Source organism: Oncorhynchus kisutch, linkage group LG8 (assembly GCF_002021735.2).
Source record: "Oncorhynchus kisutch isolate 150728-3 linkage group LG8, Okis_V2, whole genome shotgun sequence".
In the NCBI taxonomy this organism is placed as follows: domain Eukaryota; kingdom Metazoa; phylum Chordata; class Actinopteri; order Salmoniformes; family Salmonidae; genus Oncorhynchus; species Oncorhynchus kisutch.
This window is the reverse complement of record NC_034181.2, coordinates 19135607-19155134: the sequence shown is the minus strand read 5'-3', so window position 1 is coordinate 19155134 and position 19528 is coordinate 19135607. Positions and strand designations below refer to the sequence as shown.

General features: G+C 42.5%; 1 protein-coding gene across 3 annotated transcripts; it reads left to right on the top strand.

The window, feature by feature from the left end:
* The first annotated feature begins 7243 nt into the window (after positions 1-7243).
* Positions 7244-16401, top strand: LOC109896111 (leukocyte surface antigen CD53-like). 3 transcript variants are annotated; one of them, XM_020490366.2, is made up of 8 exons: positions 7244-7428; positions 9265-9348; positions 12154-12342; positions 12889-12963; positions 13229-13342; positions 13572-13664; positions 15544-15627; positions 15964-16401. In XM_020490366.2, the coding sequence occupies exons 2-8, from the start codon at positions 9286-9288 to the stop codon at positions 16030-16032; spliced, it is 687 nt and encodes a 228-aa protein (XP_020345955.2). In that variant the 5' UTR covers positions 7244-7428; positions 9265-9285; the 3' UTR covers positions 16033-16401. The 3 variants fall into 3 exon arrangements, 2 of the variants coding, with proteins under 2 accessions (XP_020345955.2, XP_031685619.1); XR_004210752.1 differs by having other exon boundaries at positions 7293-7428; positions 13572-13711; XM_031829759.1 differs by having other exon boundaries at positions 7380-7439; positions 15964-16393.
* Positions 16402-19528: the final 3127 nt, after the last annotated feature.

The window sequence follows — 19528 nt, the reverse complement described above, 5'->3', positions numbered from 1 at the left end:
GAATACCTATGTAAGAATGCTGTTCATTGACTACAGCTCAGCATTCAACACCAAAGTACCCTCCAAACTCATCATTAAGCTTGAGACCCTGCGTCTCAACCCCGCCCTGTGCAACTGGTTCCTGGACTTTCTGACAGGCCGCCCCCAGGTGGTGAAGGTAGGAAATAACATCTCCACCCCGCTGATCCTTAACACTGGGGCCCCACAAGGGTGCTTTCTCAGCCCTCTCCTGTTCTCCCTGTTCACCCATGACTGCGTGGCTGGCCATGCACGCCTCCAACTCAATCATCAAGTTTGCAGACGACACTACAGTGGTGGGCTTGATTACCAACAACAACGAGACAGCCTACAGGGAGGAGGTGAGGGCCCTCAGAGTGTGGTGTCAGGAAAATAACCTCTCAACGTCAACAAAACAAAGGAGATGATCGTGAACTTCAGGAAACAGCAGAGGGAGCACCCCCCCATCCACATCAATGGGACAGTAGTGGAGAAGGTGGAAAGTTTTATGTTCATCAGCGTACACATCACGGATAAACTGAAATGGTCCACCCACACAGACAGAGTGGTGAAGAAGGCGCAACAGACTGAAGAAATTTGGCTTGTTACCGAAAACTCTCACAAAATGTTAAAGATGCGCAATCGAGAGCATCCTGTTGGGCTGTATCACCACCTGGTACGGCAACTGCACCGCCCTCAACCACAAGGCTCTCCAGAAGGTAGTGTGGTCTGCACAACGCATCACCGGGGGCAAACTACCTGCCCTCCAGGACACCTACAGCCCCCGATGTCACAGGAAGTCAAAAAGATCATCAAGGACAAGAACCACCCGAGCCACTGCCTGTTCACCCGGCTATCATCCAGAAGGCGAGGTAAGTACAGCTGCATCAAAGCTGGGACCGAGAGACTAAAAAACAGCTTCTATCTCAAAGCCATCAGACTGTTAAACAGACATCACTAACATAGAGAGGCTGCTGCCAACATACAGACTCAAATCACTGGCCACTTTTTAATAAATGGATTTAATAAAGGTATCACTAGTCACTTTAAATAAAGCCACTTTAATAATGTTTACTTATCCTATATTACTCATCTCATATGTATATACTGTAGTTTAAACCACCTTGCCTATGCCGCATGGCCATATCTCATCCATATATTGATATGTACATATTCTTATTCCATCCCCTTACATTGTGTGTATAAGGTAGTTGTTGTGAATTTGCTAGATTACTTGGTATATATTACTGCACTGTCGGAACTAGAAGCACAAGCATTTCGCTACACTCACATTAACATCTACTAACCATGCGTATGTGACCAATAAGATTTGATTTGGTCCTCCCACTCTAATACAGAGGAATTAGGATTAGGATTCCTCTGTATTAGAGTGTATGCTAAGAAACTAAAATGTTTATAGTAGAGGATCAGGTGAAAGGGACTCCACCCACTCTGTGAATGTATGAAAAGGTCCTTGCATATGATTGGCTTGGCACTCTATTCATTGCTCTGGCATTTACTTGTAACTTCAAACATTGTGATTCTGTGTATAGAGGGGCGACTATACTGTGAATTATATATTTCACTTAGGTGTCTGACAACAAATGTTGTCCTGCAGAGTTCCCTTTGATTCTTCTTTCTCTCTTCTTTCTGTCTTATGTCACCTCCAGCCCTTACCTGTCAACAGTCAACACCCAAAATTATAGTGGTACCCAGGTATTATATCTGCTGTTTTAACTGAGGGAACATTGTGGACTAATTTGTATCGATTTGTTTGTACGGTACCGTGTCCTCTTCAGTGATTTTTAGTTTTTACAGTAGATTTTACTGAGATATTATAATTTATATTATTATTTTTATTAGATTTTTGTTTTGTTTCAGACACAGCTGAAACAACAGTAGTACAGTCGTGGCCAAAAGTTTTGAGAATGACAAAAATATTAATTTTCACAAAGGCTGCTGCCTCAGTTTGTATGATGGCAATTTGCATTTACTCCAGAATGTTATGAAGAGTGATCAGATGAATTGCAATTAATTGCAAAGTCCCTCTTTGCCATGCAAATGAACTGAATCCCCCATAAACTTTTCCACCAGCTGACATCATGTCAGTGATTCTCTCATGAACACAGGTGTGAGTGTTGATGAGGACAAGGCTGGAGATCACTCTGTCATGCTGATTGAGTTCAAATAACAGACTGGAAGCTTCAAAAGGAGGGTGGTGCTTGGAATCATTGTTCTTCCTCTGTCAACCATGGTTACCTGCAAGGAAACACGCGCCATCATCATTGCTTTGCACAAAAAGGGCTTTACCAGTAAGATTTGCCAGTAAGATTGCAACTAAATCAACCATTTATCAGATCATCAAGAACTTCAAGAAGAGCGGTTAAATTGTTGTAAAGAAGGCTTCTGGGCGCCCAAGAAAGTCCAGCAAGCGCCAGGACTGTCTCCTAAAGTTGATTCAGTTGTGGGATTGGGGCACCACCAGTACAGAGCTTGCTCAGGAATGGCAGCAGGCAGGTGCGAGTGCATCTGCACGCACAGTGAGGCAAAGACTTTTGGAGGATGGCCTGGTGTCAAGAAGGGCACCAAAGAAGCCACTTCTCTCCAGGAAAAACATCAGGGTCAGACTGATATTCTGCAAAAGGTACAGGGATTGGACTGCTGAGGATTGGGGTAAAGTCATTTTCTCTGATGAATCCCCTTTCCGATTGTTTGGGGCATCCGGAAAAAAGCTTGTCCGGAGAAGACAAGGTGAGCTCTACCATCAGTCCTGTGTCATGCCAACAGTAAAGCATCCTGAGACCATTCATGTGTGGGGTTGATACTCAGCCAAGGGAGTGGGCTCACTCACAATTTTGCCTAAGAGCACAGCCATGAATAAAGAATGGTACCGACACATCCTCCAAGAGCAACTTCTCTCAGCCATCCAGGAACAGTTTGGTGATGAACAATGCCTTTTCCAGCATAATGGAGCACCTTGCCATAAGGCAAAAGTGATAACTGAGTGGCTCGGGGAACAAAACATCGATATTTTGGGTCCATGGCCAGGAAACTCCCCAGACCTTAATCCCATTGAGAACTTGTGGTCAATCCTCAAGAGGCAGGTGGACAAACAAAAACCAAACAATTCTGACAAACTCAAAGCATTGATTATTCAAGAATGGGCTGCCATCAGTCAGGATGAGGTCTTGAAAAAGAAGGGTTAACACTGCAAATATTGACTCTCTTCATGTAATTGTCAATAAATGCCTTTGACACTTATGAAATGTTTGTAATTATACTTCAGTATTCCATAGTAACATCTGACAAAAATATCTAAAGTCACTGAAGCAGCAAACTTTGTGGAAATTAATATTTTTGGCATTCTCAAAACTTTTGGCCACGACTGTACAATAAATAATGAGGACAATTGACCTTTGTCATTATAGATTGCTGATGAGATGTTTGAAAGTTATATCACTTAAAATCACCACAACCATTTAAGTTTCAGTGAAATACAAAAGATCTGATTATGTAAAGTAAATCTAGACTTAAAAAGTAAACTGCAACAGGCTCTGACAATTAGTGGCATACTGTCAGTCATGGCTCTGTAATGGTAAATCATGCAATAAATTGGATTCAGTTTAAATTGTGTATGAAATGAAAAATATGCTTGGGTCAGGCACCATGCTGGGTTGCCATACGGAACAGTGCTGTCTTGTCAACACTTCAACCATTATACCTAAGGAGTAGTCATGGTAACTTGAAGCAGCTGCTTTCCTACTGTAAAGCTGGATTAGACATTATTATGAAGTCTTTATCATCTCTAAAATGTCAAATGATTGGTGACATAAATCTATAATATCAAATGCATTTTGAGTCTCATAGCAAAGGGTTTGAATACTTAAGTAAATAAGGTATTTCTGTTTTTAGTTTTTAATAAATCAGCAAAAAGATCTAAAAACCTGTTTTCACTTTGTCATTATGAAGTATTGTGTGTAGATTGCTGGGGATTATTTATGTATTTAATACATTTTAGAATAAGGCTGTAACATCACAAAATGTAGAAAAAGTCAAGGTGTCTGAATACTTTCCGAAGGCACTGTTCATGTAGGTATGGGTAAAGTGACTATGCATAGTGTGTCAGACCAGGGAGTTGGGTCAAAATGTTTACACAGTTCAGACACAGACAGAGTAGGTTTAGCTCAGTTTCAAAGGGGTTTATAAAAATTATAGTTCAAAAAGAAAAGAATAGGTCTCCCCCATGAGACCCTCTCCGGGATACCGTCTTCTTGGCTCCGGGTCTTGCTGTATCCTGTGGGGATCAAAAACTGAACTCACTCCTGTTACCTCTGCAACCGTCCCCAACTATACAGGAGTCCTTTCTTCCCACACTCTCTCCCCTGTTTGCTGCCCTTCTGGCAGCTTTATGGGACTTGCACAACTGGTAAGCAATCAGCCCTTGATTACTCACAAACTCCCAATCAGCCCCAATTAGTTCTGGCCGGAAAGCCCGTTGAGAGCTGGCACGTCCAGCAGATGGAGCCATCGCCTCATGATGTATACTCAGCCTGACACCAGGCCTCTACAAGTCTCCTCCTGGTGGCTGACCTGCTGTAGGCCACCCCTCCCCCCTTAGCTCTGTCAGAGAGGGGACTGTCTTCAGTGCTACGCATGTCTCCCTTCTCAAAAGGGCATCCGCGTTTCCATGCTTCGCCCCTGACCTGTGCACAACAGAAAAAGAGAAGGGACAAGAACTACCTGGTGACCCGATAGTTTGTGTCCTTTCCCCTGGCCATCCAGACCAGAGGAGTATGGTCTGTGACCAGGGTGAAGTGGGTACCTAACAGGTAATACTTGAGAGTGTCTAGCGCCCACTTCATCGCTAGACACTCTTTCTCAACAATAGAGTACTTTTTTCCTCTAGGTATCAGCTTTCGGCTGATGTACATGATGGGGTGCTCCTACCCTTTGCGTATCTGGGACAGAACGGCCCATAGTCCCATATCACATGCATCCGTCTGGACCACCATCGGCATCTGGAAATCGGGTGTTACAAGAATCGGATGGGAGCACAGCGCTACCTTCAGACGGCTGAACGGCGCTCCTGTCTCGTCTGTCCAATTCACAGTTTTCGGGAGGTGGGCCCTGGTTAGATCGGTGAGGGGGGAAGCTATAGCTGCAAAGTTGGGGATAAACCGGCTATAGTATCCTGCCAGTCCCAGGAAGGCATTGACCTGTGTCTTGGTGCGTGGAACGGGCCAGTCACGTACAGCCTGAACCTTCCTCTCCTGGGGCTTGACGTTCCCCCGTCCGATCAAATACCCCAGGTACTCCACCTCCTCGAACCCTAATTTGCATTTCTTGGGGTTTGCGGTCAATACGGCTTGTCTGAGCACATCCAGCACCGCCTGGAGGCCCGTCAGGTGCTCTTCCCAACCTTGGCTGTGGATGATGATATTATCCAGATAGGCTGCTGCGTACTGCTGGTGGGGTCGAAGCACTCTGTTCATCAGTCGCTGGAATGTGGGCGGGCTCCGTGGAGACCGAACGGGAGCACCTGGTACTGATACAAACCGCCTGGTGTCAAGAACACTGTCTACTCCCAGGAGGAGGCTGCCAACGGTACCTGCCAATATCCTTTGTTCAGGTCAAGAGTGCTGATGTACCCGGGCCTTTCCCAAACGGTCGATGAGCTCGTCCACCCTCGGCATGGGGTTGGCGTCGAATAAGCTTATGTCGTTCACACCTCGGAAATCATTACAGAAGCAGAGGCTACCGTCCGGTATGGGGAACCAACACGATGGGGCTGCACCATGGACTCATCAATGACCCCCATCCTCAGCATAGCCTCCACATCTTGTTTCACTGCCTACCTTCGGGCCTTCGGAATCCAATATGGCCTCTTTCGTACCGTTTCCCCTTCTCGGAGAACACCACCGTGTTCCGATCGACGAGCTCCCTGAGCTCTTGCTTCTGGGCCGGGTCGAGGGCCTCATTGCTCGGGACCACCACTGGTACAGTTGGCGTCCTGGGTCCCGACCATAACACGGACAAGGCTGTCCTCTTGTGCCACTTCTTCAACAGGTTCACATGGTATATCTGTTGGGGTTTCCGTCTCCCTGGTTGTCGTACACGGCGATGGGTCGTCGCCGCTCTCTCCTTCGGCCGGCTCGTATCTTTGGGTGCAGTTGATTCGTAGTGTGCCCAACAGGAGGTGACATAGTTCAACAGTCACAACAACGTAACCTCTGTCTCTTTCTGGGCTGTCATATGAAGCTCAGGAACTGGGGAGGAACTTTCTCAGCACTGGAGCAGGTGTCGTCCCCCTGTTCATTCTGCTGCAGGTACAGTATACTTTCTACACTTTTACTTATTTGGATCAATGTGTGTGTCCCAAACGGCACCCTATTCCCAATATAGTACACTACTTTTGACTAAAGCCCTATTGACCCTGGTCAAAAGTAGTGCACTATATATAGGGAATCGGATGCCAATGTGATTCTCACCATCTTCTTCATTCTACTTAGCCTGTTTCCTCTTCCTTAGTCTATAAGACTGTGGTCTTAGTTCAAATGTCCTGACTATGCATCCAAAACATGTTTCTGTTATTGTTTGCTGTTGTTTTGCCTGTGGTTCACCGTCCCCATCTTCTGACACTTCAGTCGTAATGGATATGGTTACAAGTAAAAGAAGAACCCATGACTTTCAACTGGCTTATTACGCAATACAGGATCTCATTCACTGTCTGTAAATAGAACACAAAGCAATCGAGTAACTTTTTTGAGAGAAGTTATGTTATGAGTAATTAACATAATGACCAAGCATCTGACAAGAACAGTTGCCATTGAGACTGAGCCATTTTCAGGTATCATTCTGTATTTTCATGTTTTGATTTCATTCTGGATGAATCTCACCTGAGAGACTAATATATTTGTATGTTATAGGGGTTGTTTCAAACTTACAGAAAAAAAATGTATGTAAACAATAATAATCTACATTTTTGACTGCTCCTACCTGTGTATTAAACCATTGATTACCTCTCAAAATGTGGATGTGCATAGCACATTTTCAGTCTTACAGAGTAGGCATGACTGAAACAACAATGAGTCAGTTTTTACTTCAGATTTTTTTTTTTGATCATTGGTTATTTATAGTTGAAAACATAGGTGCCAAATTCCCCTCCACTGGTAGAAAATGGTTACCACAGCTTTTGACCTTGTGTGTCCCTTTTGCTAGTTTAAAATGCACGGCACAAGTTCTCAGTATAGATTTGTCCCAGTGTGCCCCAGAATAAGGAAGTAGAATGAACTGACAAACCCCTTGCCTTCAGAGTCTAATAAGAATGGAAAGTACCAGTACGGGAAAGTGAAAGGAACATCCTCTAAACAATGTATTGTAGGGGGTATTGTGCTTGAGTTACACGCTTGTATCACTATTTCAACTGACAAGGTAAGCACAAGGTTGACATCTTCTTAATTCACTAAAGCTCAATCGATACCATTCTCACAGGAATTTAATGACGTCTCAATGTCATCATCTTTAATTGAAAGTTATATTTTGTTGGTTATAAAACAGGGAGGACATTTGATTGTATTTTGATTGTTATGAGTGACTTACTGCATGAGTCTATTGATCTAATAGACATAGCTAACCAAGGGATAAGAAACATTGCTCATGGGTTTATAAAGAGAGAGTAACTATAAATTATTAAACCTTGTCTGAGAACAATCTAAAATGTAATGTTGTCAGTATGATTGAAAACATCTATTTGAAGACATTTTATAAATGTGGTATAACAAGAAAGGTAGGGTAGTTTGGGGTTTCTTAGGCTCTTAGAGGTAATTTGGCAGTAACTGAAATTAGCTTGAATGTCAAGGAGGAAATGAAGTACATTTTAAATTTGACATTGAAACAGTTTCATTTCAATATGTTTATCAATTACAGACACAGCATGGTTTCAGAGGATGAGGGTGATATTGGGTTGGATACATTACTGAACAAAAATATCAACGCAACATGTAGTGTTGGTCCCATGTTTCATTAGATTAAATAAAAGATCCCAGAAATGTTCCATACGCACAAAAAGCTTATTTTTCTCAAGATTTGTGCACAAATTTGTTTATATCCCTGTTAGTGAGCATTTCTCCTTCGCCAAGATAATACATCCACCGGACAGGTATGGCATATCAAGAAGCTGATTAAACAGCATGATCGTTACACACAGGTGCACCTTGTGCTGGGGGCACAAAAAAAAGGCCAATCTAAAATGTGTTGTTTTGTCACACAAAACCTTGCCACATATGTCTCAAGTTTTGAGGGAGCGTGCAACTGGCATGCTGACTACATGAATGTGCACCAGAGCTGTTGCCAGAGAATTGAATGTTAATTTCTCTTACATAAGCCACCTCCAACGTCATTTTAGACAATTTGACAGTACTTTCAACCGGCGTCACAACCGCCAACCACGTGTATCCACGCCAGCCCAGGACCTCCACATCCGGCTTCTTCACCTGCGGGTTCATCTGAGACCAGCCACCCAGGCAACTGATGAAACTGAGAAGTATTTCTGTCTGTAATAAAGCCCTTAAGTGGGGAAAAACATATTCTGATTGGCTGGGCCTGGCTCTCTAGTGGGTGGGCCTATGACCAGCCATGGCTGTGCCCCTTCAAGTCATGTGAAATCCATAGATTAGGGCCAAATGAATTTATTTCAGTTGACTGATTTCCGCATGTGGACTGGAACTCAGTAAAATCGTTGAAATTGTTCCATGTTGCATTTATTTTTTTGTTCAGTATATTAACCTGAAGAAGGTGTACAAATCTACCCACATTCATCCCGCAGATGAATGAAATATTGTTATGATGTTGGTTTACTTACACAGATATTTCCTCAAAGACTAAATCGATATCAAGCTGTCTTGGTCTTAATTAACATCAGTGTAAAAAACTATGATGAAAACCAGCCTGGTCCCCTGGGTAAATTTAAAGGAATTATTATACACAGGAAACCAGATAAAGCAGGCTCATTTCCTCATACTGTGTGACACTTGATGGCCTCACTACTCAGTCTCAGACAATGGTACCATGCTCCTTCTAATTTCTTTGGATGATCAAAATACAAATCTGACTCAGAGGTGTCCTCACAGTTTTTAAACAATCTTTGCTGAGCATTTGTGTGGAATTGTATGTTGCTGTTTTCACTGATGGTTTCTGTGTTAAAGACACGCTTTTCATTGATCTGTTGGCACACTGTGTGTTTATCTGTCTCTTGTTTGTTTTTTTCAGGTCTGAACGCACTTCTGGGAAATGGCTCAAAATTGCCTCAAGTGCTTGAAATACACCATGTGTGTGGTTAACTTCTTGTGCTTTGTACGTATCCCAAACATCCATCTGTTACCTTCTACCCTTCCTTCCCTCAATGAGATAAAAAAAAAAACATGTTCAATATTTCAGTGTCCATTTATCACAATTTGTACAACGAGTGGGTCTAATCCTGAATGCTGATTGGTTAAAACCGCATTCCAGCTGGTGTCTATTCCACACTTTACCACCGGCTAAATCTATGACTTTAAAATGCCTATTTACTCTGTTCCACTTTTTTTAGACTAACATTTGGTTTTCAAAAGCGGAGATTTGCATACAACTTGCTGTCTGTCTCTCCGACATTTGCAACGTTGCTTCAATATTCAAATTCGATCTCCAGCTGTCCCATAGTAATGAACGTGTCGTGACGAGACAGGCAGGCGGACAGCGTTTCTCAACCAGTTGAAATCATGAATCAGCCGGTATTTATTCAATGGATATATACACAGAAACGTCAATTGAAAAAAGGTCAAACGAAATGAAATGCAGCTAGCTTGCAGTCTTTCCAGCTTCTGTTTGAAGTGATTATGTTAGCTGTGTTGTTGGCCAGCTCCTTTGAACAATAGTGCCCTGACTAGAGAGCACATTTTCTATGCCAGGTGAAATGGCGCCTCATTAGATCATTGTTATTGTGTATTTAAATAAATGTCACTAGAAAACAGCTTAAACAAATGCAAATACGGTTTCTTTGCTGTTATTCTGGATGCACTTTTTGATGTGATTGTTAGCTGTAGTTGGCTAGCTAGTAAGCAAGGGAACGAACGACTGGGTTGCGTCCATAGATACAGAACAAAAAGACTGAACGACTGGGTCGCGTCCATAGATACAGAACAAAAAGACTGAACGACTGGGTTGCGTCCATAGATACAAAACAAAATGACTGGATGGCTGGGTCGCGTCTCTAGCCACCCGAAACGATAGAACAAACGACCAGCCGGCTTGGGCGGCAGGATAGCCTAGTGGTTAGAGCGTTGGACTAGTAACCGGAAGGTTGCAAGTTCAAACCCCCGAGCTGACAAGGTACAAATCTGTCGTTCTGCCCCTGAACAGGCAGTTAACCCACTGTTCCTAGGCCGTCATTGAAAATAAGAATTTGTTCTTAACTGACTTGCCTAGGTAAATAAATTGGGTAGCAACCCTAGATTTGTGTCAGGACTATATCTTGTGTAAGGATGAAATAGTATGAATAAATTCATCTAAATAAATTTTTTAATGAAAATATGTTGGTAACCCGTTGTATTAAAGTGATTATGTCCTCAAAGCCAGTGTTTGGAGGATATATTTGCACAGATGATTCTACATTGTAGAATAACAATTAAGACATCAAAACTATGAAATAACACATGGAATCATGCAGTAACCAAAAAATTGTTAAACAAATCAAAATGTATTTTATATTTGAGATTCTTCAATTAGCCCCCCTTTGCCTTGAGCTTTGCACACTCTTGACATTTTCTCAACCAGCTTCATCTGGAATGCTTTTGCAACGGTCTTGAAGGAGTTCCCACATATGCTGAGCCATTGTTGGCTGCTTTTCCTTCACTCTGTGGTCCAACCCATCCGAAACCATTTCAATTGGGTTGAGGTCGGTTGATTGTGGAGGCCAGGTCATCTGATACAGTGCTCCATCACTCTCCTTCTTGGTCAATAGCCTTTACACAAGCTGAAGGTCTGTTGGGTCATTGTCCTGTTGAAAAACAAATGATATTCCCACTAAGTGCAAATCAGATGGGATGGTGTATCGCTGGAAGAATGCTGTGGTAGCCATACTGTTTAAGTGTGCCTTGAATTCTAAATAGCACACCCACACCACCATCACACCTCCTCCATGCTGCACAGTGGGAACCACACATCCAGAGATTATCCGTTCACCTACTCTGCATCTCACAAAGACATGGCAGTTGAAAACAAAAATCAGACATTTGGACTCATCAAACCAAAGGACAGATTTCCACCGGTCTAATGTTCATTGCTCGTGTTTCTTGGCCCATGCAAGTCTCTTCTTATTGGTGTCCTTTAATAGTGGTTTCTTTTCAGCAATTCGACCATGAAAGCCTGATTCACGCAGTCTCCTCTGAACAGCTGATCTTGAGATGTGTCTGTTACTTGACCTCTTGTGAAGCATTTATTTGGGCTGCAATTTCTAAGGCTGGTAACTCTTAATGAACTTATCCTCTGCATCAGAGGTAACTCTGGGTCTTCCTTTCCTGTGGTGATCCTCATGAGAGGCAGTTTCATCATAGCGCTTGATGGTTTTTGTGACTGCACTTGAAGAAACTTTCAAAGTTCTTGAAATGTTCCGTATTGACTGACCTTCATGTCTTAAGCAATGATGGACTGTTGTTTCTCTTTGCTTATTTGAGCTGTTCTTGCCATAATATGGACTTGGTCTTTTACCAAATAGGCCTGTCTTCTGTACACCACCCCTACCTTGTCACAACACAACTGATTGGCTCAAACGCTTTGAGAAGAAAAGAAGATACACCTGTTAATTGAAATGCATTCCAGGTGACTACCTCATGAAGCTGGTTGAGAGAATGCCAAGAGTGTGCAAAGCTGACATCAAGGCAAAGGGTGGCTACTTTGAGGAATCTCAAATATAAAATATATTTGGATTTGTTTAACAGTTTTTTGTTACTACATGATTCCATATGTGTTATTTCATAGTTTGGATAGTTTTGATGTCTTCACTACTATTCTAAAATGTAGAAAATCATAAAGTAAAGGAAAACCCTTGAATGAGTAGGTTTGTCCAAACTTTTGACTGGTACTGTATGTTGAACACATGATGTTGTGTTTGGTTCTTGTCAGATCTGTGGAACTGCAGGGTTTGGTTTTGGAGTGTTCATGATGATGAACTCGAAGGTGTCATCTCTCATCCCATCCCTGTCCTCCTTGAACATTGCCAACATGCTCTTCATCACCGGCATCATCATGACCTGTGTGTCCTTCCTGGGGTTCCTGGGGGCCCTGAAAGAGAACCGCTGCCTCCTTGTCACTGTAGGTCTCACATTTGACATAATTTCATATTTTTTAGAGACATTGGTCTCATCCCACTGGGCAGACATCAGTTCAACATCTAGTTTTGTGTAATGCTCCGGGTGTCGTGGGTGTGGAGTCAAACGCAGGAGACAGAGAGTGCAATGCTGTGCTCTTTAATTGCACCAACGCACCACAGGGTGCTCACAATAATAACGGCCCCAAACACGGGGAATGAAAAATGTACAACTGAAAAATGACATTTTGATTTACATTTGGTTGAGTTGTCTAACATGAATTCAACATGAAATCATCCAACCATGTCACCCTGTCGTTGGATTTAAGTTCAAAGTTGGGTGAAAAAAAGACAAAATTCCCTGATGTTGATTAATTTTTTCAAATCCAATCAGTTTTCCACATTGATTCAATGTCATCACATTGAATTTTTGGGTTGAAATGAAGTGGAAATAACATTGATTCAACCTGTTTTTGCCCAGGTGGGGATCATTCACTGTCTTTGCTTAAATTAAAATAACTTACAAACACTTGTACTTTCCTGATTTTCAGTTTTTCATCCTGCTGTTCATTCTGATGTTGGTGGAGCTGACTGCAGCCTTTCTACTGCTTTTATATGAGAGCAAGGTAAGATATAGCAGAAGGGCACTGGGATGTGGGCACTGGGATGTGGGCACTGGGATGTGGGCACTGGGATGTTGGGAGGAGGTTTGAGAGGGGTGACAGAAATTGAAGTGAAGAAGAGAACTTTAATACATTACTAATTTACATGAGGAACGTCAGGGATTGATAGAGGGCCATTGTTGTGAGGAAAGCTCAAAGATGACAGGAGATAATCAGGTAGTGTTTTATGAGATGTTTATACTGCCAAGTAATTAATGTGTGTGCTTAGATTGACAGCTTCCTACAGAGGGATCTCACAGACAGTCTGGAGAAGTCCAGGGAATCAGCTAAAGGTGGGAATTCAACAATGAGCAAGGGCGACTGGGACATCATTCAGACCATGGTGAGCATGTGCTGTGAAATATTTAAGAAACATTTAGTGTGCGTCCCAAATGGTACCCTATGTACTATATGACCAGGTCTTATACGGAGACACTGAGACTTTACAATGAAACATGTATACTCCCTCTTTAGCCCTCCCAGGCATGTGAACAAAAGTGAGTGGAAATGTGATGTTGTTTCATGTGTGGATAACACTGCTTTGTCATGTTTATTCTATTACATACATGTAGTTCCATTGCTGTGGGGTCCATAACTCAAGTGACTGGAAGGATAAAGTGCCTGCGTCCTGCTGCTCCAAGACCCAATGTCACATCAATCAGCCGGTATACTGGAAAGTGATATGCTGCCAGGCTTGGGGTCAATTCAGGAAGTACACTGAAATTCCATTTACAATTCTCTTCAATGCTTTTCAATGGTGAACATTTTGAATTGGAATTAGAATTTGGTTTACTTTCTGAGTTGACTGGAATTGAAATGGAATGGTACCACATAATGGTCTTCCCCTCTTCAAAGGGGGAGACACCTTAGACCTAAACTGTTATAGACCTATGTCCATCCTACCCTGACTTTCTAAAATCTTTGAAAGCCAAGTTAATTAACGACCATTTCGAATCCCACCGTACCTTCTCCACTATGCAATATGGTTTCCGAGCTGGTCACGGGTGCACCTCAGTCATGCTCAAGGTCCTAAACGATATCATAACCGCCATCGATAAAAGACAGTACTGTGCAGCCGTCTTCATTGACCTGGCCAAGGCTTTCGACTCTGTCAATCACTGCATTCTTATCGGCATACTCAATAGCCTTAGCTTCTCAAATGACTGCCTCGCCTGGTTCACCAACTACTTCTCAGATAGAGTTCAGTGTGTCAAATCAGAGGGCCTGTTGTCCGGACCTCTGGCAGTCTCTATGGGGGTGTCACAGAGCTCAATTCTCGGGCTGACTATTTTCTCTGTATATTTCAATGATGTTGCTCTTGCTGCTGGTGATTCTCTGATCCACCTCTACACAGACGACACCATTCTGTATACATCTGGCCCTTCTTTGGACACTGTGCTAACAAACCTCCAAACGAGCTTCAATGCTATACAACACTCCTTCCGTTCCTGCTTTTAAATGCTAGTAAAACTAAATGCATGCTCTTCAACTGATTGCTGCCCACACGCTCCCGCCCGACTAGCATCACTACTCTGGATGGTTCTGACCTAGAATATGTAGACAACTACAAATACCTAGGTGTCAGGTTAGACTGTAAACCCTCCTTCCAGACTCACATTAAGCATCTCCAATCCAAAATGAAATCTAGAATCGGCTTCCTATTTCGCAACCAAGCCTCCTTCACTCATGCTGCCAAACATACCCTTGTAAAACGGACTATCCAACAGATCCTTGACTTCGGCAATGTCATTTACAAAATAGCCCCCAACACTCTACTCAGAAAATTGGATGAGTCTATCACAGTGTCATTCATTTTATCACCAAAGCCCCATATACTACCCACCACTGCGACCTCTATGCTCTCATTGGCTGTCCCTCACTACATATCCGTCGCAAATCCCACTGGCTCCAGGTCATCTATAAGACTTTGCTAGGTAAAGCCCCACCTTATCTCAGCTCACTGGTCACCATAGCAACACCCACCCGTAGCACGCGCTCCAGCAGGTATATCTCACTGGTCATCCCCAAAGCCAACACTTCCTTTGGCCACCTTTCCTTCCAGTTCTCTGCTGCCAATGACTGGAACGAATTGCAAAAATCTCTGAAGGTGGAGTCTTATATCTGCCTCTCTAACTTTAAGCATCAGCTGTCAGAAGGAGAGTGATGGAGTGCTGCATCAGATGACCTCAACCCAATTGAGGTGGTTTGGGATGAATTGGACCGCAGAGTGAAGGAAAAGCACCCAACAAATGCTTAGCATATGTGGGAACTCCTGTTGGAAAAGCATTCCAGGTGACTAACTCATGAAGCTAGTTGAGGGAATGCCAAGCGTGTGCAAAGCTGTCCTCAAGGCAAAGGGTGGCTACATGATTCCATATGTGTTATTTAATAGTTCTGATGTCTTCACTATTATTCTACAATGTAGAAAATAGTAAAAATAAAGAAAAACCCTGTAATGAGTAGGTGTGTCCAAACTTTTGACTGGTACTGTACGTAAAAAAAATATAGCTGTCACTCAGCAATGTTTTCTCTTCTTCATCTCAGGGTTGTTACAATAAATTGAAGGCCTGGTTTGAGGGGAACTTCCTAGCCACTGGAGTTGCTGTGATTGTGCTCTGCATTATTGAGGTATGGTCATCTTCCCATACTTGTTAATACAGGGGGTCAGTGATGGGTTTATCCACATTCACATGACAAACATGTCTTATTCCTGACCACGATAACCTGTCAACTATATGTATCAATCATCATGTATAGCTTCTAAGATACATGTATTGTGTCCCAAATGGCACCCGATTCCCTATATAATGCAGTGTGCACTCATTTTGACCAGATAAGCCCATGCACTATGTATGGCCATTTGGGAGGCTGTTGCATGAGTTTTTAAACATGTATTAGATGGAAATGAAAACTCCACCAGAACACCATGTAGGCTAACACATCCATTTGTTTCTATGTTGGTAGGTCCTGGGCATGTGTTTTTCCGTGACTCTGTTTTGCCACATAAGCCAGTCTGGACTCAGCTACAAATGATAAAAACAGTGTTTATTTTTATGTTTGTTTTTTGTAAAATAATCCCCTCTCGGTTCATGCTCTCTATGATGTTTCATTTCATTACATGCTAAAAGGCAGGCACTTTTGACATTTTAGTCATTTAGCAGACACTCTTATCCAGAGTGACTTACAGGAGCAATTTGCTCAAGAGCACATCGACAGAGTTTTCACCTAGTCAGTTTGTGGGTTCGAACCAGTGTCCTTTTTGTCTTCTTAACAGCTAGGCTACCTACCTGCACTTTTGAATGCTATATAATACTATTGATACTGTGACTGTACTGACACATTTTGTAAACAACCCAAATAATTCAATAAACATTGAGCTGTTATTTAATTTTAACCCCACAATGAACCTGACTGAAATTACTTTTCGATCTTTGTAACTACGCAGTGACTGACTGTGTAGTTACTTATGTTATTTGTGACAGCTGCTTCTCAACATCACATGGTTTCCTGTCACTAACTTTCAACCTGCTTTGTGAGTGTTCATATAACCACTATTTTTAGCTTATCTGATGTAGCTGGTGGTTTCACAATATAACAACGAGGGCGGTGAAGTCGGATAAAAGGAGCCTTTGTTAAAAGTCCTCTCTGAGTGAAAACGCAACCACATTTTTTGGGCTGGGTTGTTTGTGTTTGTAACAAGGAAATAAAGGATGGTAAAGTTTTTCACACCACCTTAATATACGGAACAAAAATATAAATGTAACAATTAAGTTTTTACTGAGTTACAGTTTATATTAGGAAATAAGTCAATTGAAAGAAATTCATTAGTCTCTAATCTATGGATTTCACATGACGGGCAGGGGTGCAGCCATGGGTGGGCCTTGGAGAGCATAGGCCCACCCACTGGGGAGCCAGGCCCAGCCAATCAGAATTATTTTTTCCACTCAAAAGGGCCTTATTACATACAGAAATACTCTTCTGTGGATGCAGCTTATGGTACAGAAATGAACATTCAATTATCAGGCAACAACTCTGGTGGACATTCCTGCAGTCAGCATGACAGTTACATGCTCCCTCAAAACTTGAGACATCTGTGGCATTGTGTTGTGTGACAAAACTGCACATTTCAGAGTGGCCTTTTATTGTCCCGAGCACAAGGTGTACCTGTGTAATGATCGTGCTGTTTTATCAGCTTCTTGATATGCCACACCTGTTAGGTGGATGGATTATCTTGGCTAAGGACAAATACTCTAACAAGAATGTAAACAAATTTGTGCACATTTTAGCAAAATAAGCTTTAGTGCGTATGGAACATTTCAGGGATTTTTTATTTCATCACATTAACATGGGACCAACACTTTACATTTTTTCTCAATCCTGGGGTGGGATATATTTAACTTGAGGTGAGAGAACCATATGCAACATCTTGCAGGTAAATTTGCAAATAAACTTGAAGGTAGCCTATGCATTAAAGGTCCAATGCAGATGTTTTTATCTCAATATCAAATAATTTGTGTAATATATCACAACCTTACTGTGATATTTTTTTCATAAGAAACAAGCTTCTTAGCACATAGCAATATCTCAATCAAGAATTTTGGAGAAAAAAAATGAAAACTACCTGTTATTGGCAGAGAGGTTTGGAACTCTTTCTTATTGGTTTATTAACTAATGTAATTAATTAAGAGACCGGTCAACAGGCAGGCATAAAACTCCATCCCACCAACATGCGGAAATATCAGGCATTATTTTCAAACAGTTCTTACACTAAAAGGGCAGTATCATAATTTTCACAATATTATTCCAAACCCATTGTGGAAATACACGATACAGAAATTCACTATATTCAGAAAGTATTCAGACCCCTTGACTTTTTCCACAGACTTATTCTAGAATGATAAAATAGCAAAATAAAAAAACTGAAATAAACCATTTACATAGGTATTCAGACCCTTTACTCAGTACTTAGTTCAAGCACCTTTGGCAAAAAAGTACCGCTTTGAGTCTTCTTGGGTATGACGCTACAATCTTGGCACACCTGTATTTGGGGAGTTTCTCCCATTATTCTCTGCAGATCCTCTCAAGCTCTGTCAGGTTAGATGGGGAGCAGGCTCTCTGGCTGGGCCACTCAAGGACATTCAGAGACTTGTCCCGAAGCCACTCCTGCATTGTCTTTGCTGTGTACTTAGAGTCGTTGTCCTGTTGGAAGGTGAACCTTCGCCCCAGTCGGAGGTCCTGAGCGCTCTGGAGCAGGTTATCATCAAGGATCTCTATGTACTTTGCACCGTTCATCATCCCACGATCCTGACTCGTCTGCCAGTCCATGCTGCTGAAAAACATCCCCACAGCATGCTGCTGCCACCAACATGCTTCACCATAAGGATGGTGCCAGGTGTCCTCCAGACGTGATGCTTGGCATTCAGACCAAAGAGTTCAATCTTGGTTTCATCAGAACAGAAAACCTTGTTTCAAATGGTCGGAGAATCCTTTAGGTGCCTTTTGGCAAACTCCAAGAGGGCTGTCATGTGCGTTTTACAAAGGAGTGGCTTCCATCTGGCCACTCTACCATAAAAGCCTGATTTGATTGGTGGAGTGCTGAAGAGATGGTTGTCCTTCTGGAAGATTCTCCCATCTCCACAGAGCAACTCTGGAGCTCTGTCAGAGTAACCATTGGGTTCTTGGTCACCTCCCTGACCTAGATCTTTCTCCCCCGATTTCTCAGTTTGGCCGGGCGGCCAAAGCAAGAGTCTTTGTGGTTCCAAACTTCTTCCATTTAAGAATGATGGAGGCCACTGTGTTCTTGGGGGACCTTCAATGCTGCAGAAATGTTTTGGTACCCTTCCCCAGACCTGTGCCTTGACCCAATTCTGTCACGGCGCTCTACAGACAACTCCTACCTCATGGTTTACTTTTTTTGCTCTGACATTCACTGTCAACTGTGGGACCTTATATAGACAGGTGTGTGCCTTTCCAAATCATGTCCAATCAATTGAAATTACCACGTGGACTCCAACTTCTAGAAACATCAAGGATGATCAATGGAAACAGGACGCACCTGAGCTCAATTTTGAGTCTCATAGCAATGGGTCTGAATACTTGTGTATTGTCTATTTTTTATTTTAATACATTTGCAAACATTCTAAAAAACTGTTTTTGCCTTGTCATTATGGGATATTGTGTGTAGATTGACGAGGAAAAACATGTACTTAATTTTAGAATAAGGCTGTAACGTAAACAAAATTTGGAAGAAGTGAAAGGGTCTGAATACTTCCCGAATAAACTGTTTATAGAAAATGTTGACACCCCTAAATTTGTGGATTTGGCCATTTCAGCCACACCCATTGCTGGCAGGTGTATAAAATCAAGCACACAGCCATGCAATCTATGTAGCCAAACACTGGCAGTAGAATGGCCTTACTGAAGAGCTGTGACTTTCAACGTGGCACTGTCATAGGATGCCACCCTTCCAACAAGTCAGTTCGTCAAATGTCTGCCCTACTCGAGCTGCCTCGGTCAACTGTAAGTGCTG